Source organism: Stegastes partitus, unplaced genomic scaffold, assembly GCF_000690725.1.
Source record: "Stegastes partitus isolate 25-593 unplaced genomic scaffold, Stegastes_partitus-1.0.2 Scaffold1166, whole genome shotgun sequence".
Classification (NCBI taxonomy): Eukaryota; Metazoa; Chordata; class Actinopteri; family Pomacentridae; genus Stegastes; species Stegastes partitus.
In genome coordinates, this window is record NW_007578897.1 from 256,942 (window position 1) to 261,313 (window position 4,372).

Sequence of the window (4,372 nt, forward strand, 5' to 3'; positions counted from 1 at the left end):
CTGAAATGTTCTGGGGTTTTTTTGTATTTCATTTATAGACTGAGGAGGAAGTAAATGTTCACAAGACATGACATGTAGTCACATTCTGAGATTCCAGGACTTCCTAAAAGAAGATGAAGAAATTATTTGCTTTGCTCCTCTTCTGTCACGTTGCATGTGGAGGTAAGATCACAGAGTATCAGATACTTGCTGATCGCTGTACTACGAAGCAAGTGTGACATAACCAGGCTTTCTTTGTGTCAGCCGACACAAGACAAAAGCCCCAGCCAGAGATTACGGGTATCATGAAGGTGGTTATCAATGCAAGACAGAACTGCTGATAGAACACTGTTAAACATGCTAGTATATAATATTTTACCAATGCAGCTGCTTATTTCCAACTGTAGACTGTATAAGAAATTCCTTATACAGTCTGTGTTTCCAAATGACAGCTGCACGTTAAAGTTCAACTTTAAACTTCATATATTTAAACCTGATCTTGTACTGAAGTGCATTTAGGTCTGACACTGTCCCATAATGCAGGATATCACTTTCATTTTTGGCCAAATAAAAGCAAAACTAATGTTATTGATTGAATATTCTCTGCAATAAATACCAGTAGAATAATTCATTTTCTAATCTGTGTTCTATCAGCTGCAGTACCAGCAGTGGAAACGGACCTGACAGCAAATCAGAGCCAAACATAAAAACATATTTATGTGATTTCTGCATCACCAACTGAATACAGTCTGGTTCCCATGGCAACACAATATTTACAGTAACTACACAGTTTCATTCAGTGACATTACTGACGCACAACTCAGCATGTTTACAGATAAAACACATTCCCTCAGCTGAGAATCTGTATCGCTGATACATAATAGTCAGAAAATGGTTTGGTTAAAGGGAAACGCTCTTTCCAGCCGATTTAAATCCAAAACTCTGAACCTGTTCGCGATAAGGTTAGCGCCACAGCATCAGTTACCATGGAGATCCAGTCAGGTAAAAAGAGGGCCACCTTTGTCACACTGAAAACACTGACTTTAAGCTCACCATACCTCAACTAACCCACCTATCTTGCTTCAAAGTACAGCCCTCTGGTGCTGCTGTTTGTTGGTTTGCTTGTTATTGTCTGCAGAGCGCCCAGTGCTTATAGTTTCACTTTCTCTTTTTAAAGTCTTACAAGTGTCTGAACAGACAGATTCAGCCTGACATGAATCTATTCAATGTTGAGTCATGCTTATTAATGATGTTGTTTTTATATCGTCTGTAAGTCGATGCTTTAAAAATGACACATAGCAATTCAATTTGACCTAATTGTAGTATAGCACAAAGTAATACTTTTTTGTAACTTGTATAATATGTGAGAGCAACATCTGTTATATGCATTAGGTGCACAATATTTAATAATGAAGATGGAGAATGTTATCCTATGTGACCTTTGGAAATCAGGTGTGTGTCATGTTCAGGTCACTGTTTGGCAAGAGGCTGAGCTGAAAGGTCAAAGAAGAAAGATTGTTCTGGCATTGTTTCAAAACATGTTCTCCCGTCACTTAAATGCACTTGATCCACTGATGTTAAAGCATTACTATCCTTACGCAGAGGAAGGTCACATCTTGAGCCTCCAGATGCTCAACAGCATGCATGACTTCATCATCACTCGAAAAAACATAGTGACCACACAAGATATCTGTTTAGGAAACAGAGAGAAGTCAGACGGTGCAGGATGGACGGACTTATTGTCCTGGAGAACAGCAGCCAGCTCCAAGCTTTCCTCTCTGTTTTCATTTGATTGCTTCAAACATTTGAGTTTTTGTGGACACTAATATAAGACTTTGTAGAATACAAATATACCCCAAAATAGAAGTTACACCCATTGCTTCTGGGTGAGGCAGAGAACTTGTTGAAGTAACCAGAATATAATGCTAATGGGCACAAATGAAGCACTCAGTTTTCTATTTGGATGGATTATCATCACATGGAGGGTGCTTTTCTTTATTATATTTGCTTCAATGTGTAATTCCGAATAAGCAAATAGATGTACACACATGTACAATAGGAGGAATGGTATAGGAATGGGTCTTTAACATATTCACGTTTTTTTTTTCTATTCCATTGTGGTTTAACAGATTTTAAACTACAAAAATAAAACATAAAATTCAAAAGCTGAAAACCATCTTTTCCCTTCAGTGAAACACTCCTTGAAATATTTCCTCACTGCAACTTCTGGGGTCCCGAACTGTCCAGAGTTTGTGGCTTCAGCACTGGTTGATGAATTTCAGGTGGGTTACTGTGACAGCATCAGGACAGCTGAACCCAAACAGGACTGGGTGAGCAAATTCCTAAAAGACAACCCACAACACCTGGAGTGGCACACTAACCAGTGCTCTAGAAACCAGCAGGTCTTCAGAGCCAACATTGACAGCTTGATGGAACGCTTAAACCAAACTGGAGGTAAAATATTTTTGAATGTATGTTTAAGTTTTCACTGCTGAAATGTGTTCTCCCTGTGTTGTAAGATGCTGCACTCAATATCAAGTCTTCTTCAGGAAAACTGGTGATTGTATGAAATAATTTGCTGATAATTCAAGTTTTCTTCAAGAAATTTCCTTATAGGCACATACTTCTAATATTCTCCATGGAGTTTTCTGACAAGCATAAATAGCAGAGTGATGTCTATTATCAGATATCTAGGAGATCTTTTCCCACAAAGACAGGAGACATAAACCTTTTCCACCATTTAAATTGGTTGTATTACCATAGCAATTAGTTACCATAAACCAAAATCAGACTTTGGTTTCTGTTGTGTCATCATTACTAAGGAGTCAATCTGTCTGCTCTGTTTGCTCATTAGTGGGCCTTTTCTGTTGAAGGAATTTGTCACTTTATAGGCCACATTTTTCTAATATGTGTATTTTTATGTGTTACTATTACAGGGCATATTCATCCAAATATGTGTGCACTCACCAATATTGCAGAACAACCTGTTTGCTGAGCAACCAACAATCAATCCTAAACTGCAAATAACCCTCAAAGTCAAGATTCACTGTGGAGTTTTGTTTTTTTTTCTTCATAAACAAACAGCTCAGTTTTACATTCAGGGTTACTCACTAAAACATTGTGTATCTCTGAGGTCTAACAGAGACATTGAAGGTGTTTCCTGCCTGATAAAGTTAAACATGAAGCATATTGTGAAAACAATATGGTAAGTCTTTTTTAATCCCACTGTGGGGAAATTTGCATCGTTATGGCAGCAAAGTGGATAGTGCAAACATGTAAGTAATATCAGTTAAAAAACAAAAACAAAATATAAATAAGTACGAGTTCAGGTTGTCCAAAATCATCTGGATGTGGAAATAATAATATTGCACATGTAAATGATATGGCACAGATGGTTTCAAGAGAAGAACTGCTGACAGAGAAGTGTTAATATGACACAGATTTTATTTATATTGTACAGATTTAAGTGGAAAAATACTGACATTGCACAGACTCTTTTATATGAAGAAAAACTGATATTGTAGTTTTTAAATGGACAGAATATTCATAATTCACAGCTTTTAATGTGTTGATATTGCACCAAAATGAAGTATGACAGTTTTTCAGTGTGCAGTCAGTCAGATGATGATTGTGGTGATGTTTGCAGCCATGCCAGCCGGCCCTAATAGTAAACCAGTGAAATCAGACTCCCTCTCTGTGTCCCAGGTGCCCACATCCTGCAGAGAATGAACGGCTGTGAATGGGACGATGAAACTGGAGAAATCAGGGGTTTTAGTAAGTATGGATATGATGGTGAAGACTTCATAGCGCTGGACCTGCAGACGCTGACATGGATCGCTCTACAACCGCAGGCTTTTATCACCAAACTAAGATGGGACACAGAGAAAGCTCGACTACAATTCAATAAAAACTACTTAAACCACGAGTGCCCCGACTGGTTGAAGACATATGTGGACTACGGGAGGAGTTTTCTGCAGAGGACAGGTAGAATAACACAACGTGAAATACACATGGTTATGTACTTTATCTGTTTCTATCCACAGGAACAGACACAAAACACATCCTGATCTGTCACATTCAGTTAAGACTCATCAGCTTCTCTCCCCAGATCTTCCCTCAGTGTCTCTCCTCCAGAAGACTGCCTCCTCTCCGGTCACCTGCCACGCTACAGGTTTCTGCCCCGACAGAGCCGACTTGTTCTGGACCAAAGATGGAGAGGAGCTTCATGAGGACGTGGACAAAGGAGAGATCCTCCCCAACCATGATGGAAGCTTCCAGATGAGTGTTGACCTGAAGGTTTCATCCATCGCACCTGAAGACTGGAGGAGATACCACTGTGTGTTTCAGCTGTCTGGTGTCAAAGACGACATCAGAACCAAACTGGACAAAGCAG

General features: G+C 39.1%; 1 protein-coding gene across 1 annotated transcript in view; it reads left to right on the forward strand.

The window, feature by feature from the left end:
* Nucleotides 1–4,369, forward strand: part of LOC103368527 (major histocompatibility complex class I-related gene protein-like) — a gene marked incomplete at its 3' end in the record, with an annotated part of 31,980 nt that extends 27,611 nt beyond the window's left edge. Inside the window, exons 3-5 of the mRNA XM_008296931.1 lie at nucleotides 2,170–2,433; nucleotides 3,685–3,963; nucleotides 4,088–4,369. Coding sequence (XP_008295153.1) covers nucleotides 2,170–2,433; nucleotides 3,685–3,963; nucleotides 4,088–4,369 — 825 coding nt within the window. The remainder of the gene's footprint in view (nucleotides 1–2,169; nucleotides 2,434–3,684; nucleotides 3,964–4,087) is intronic.
* Between the last annotated feature and the right edge of the window lie 3 nt (nucleotides 4,370–4,372).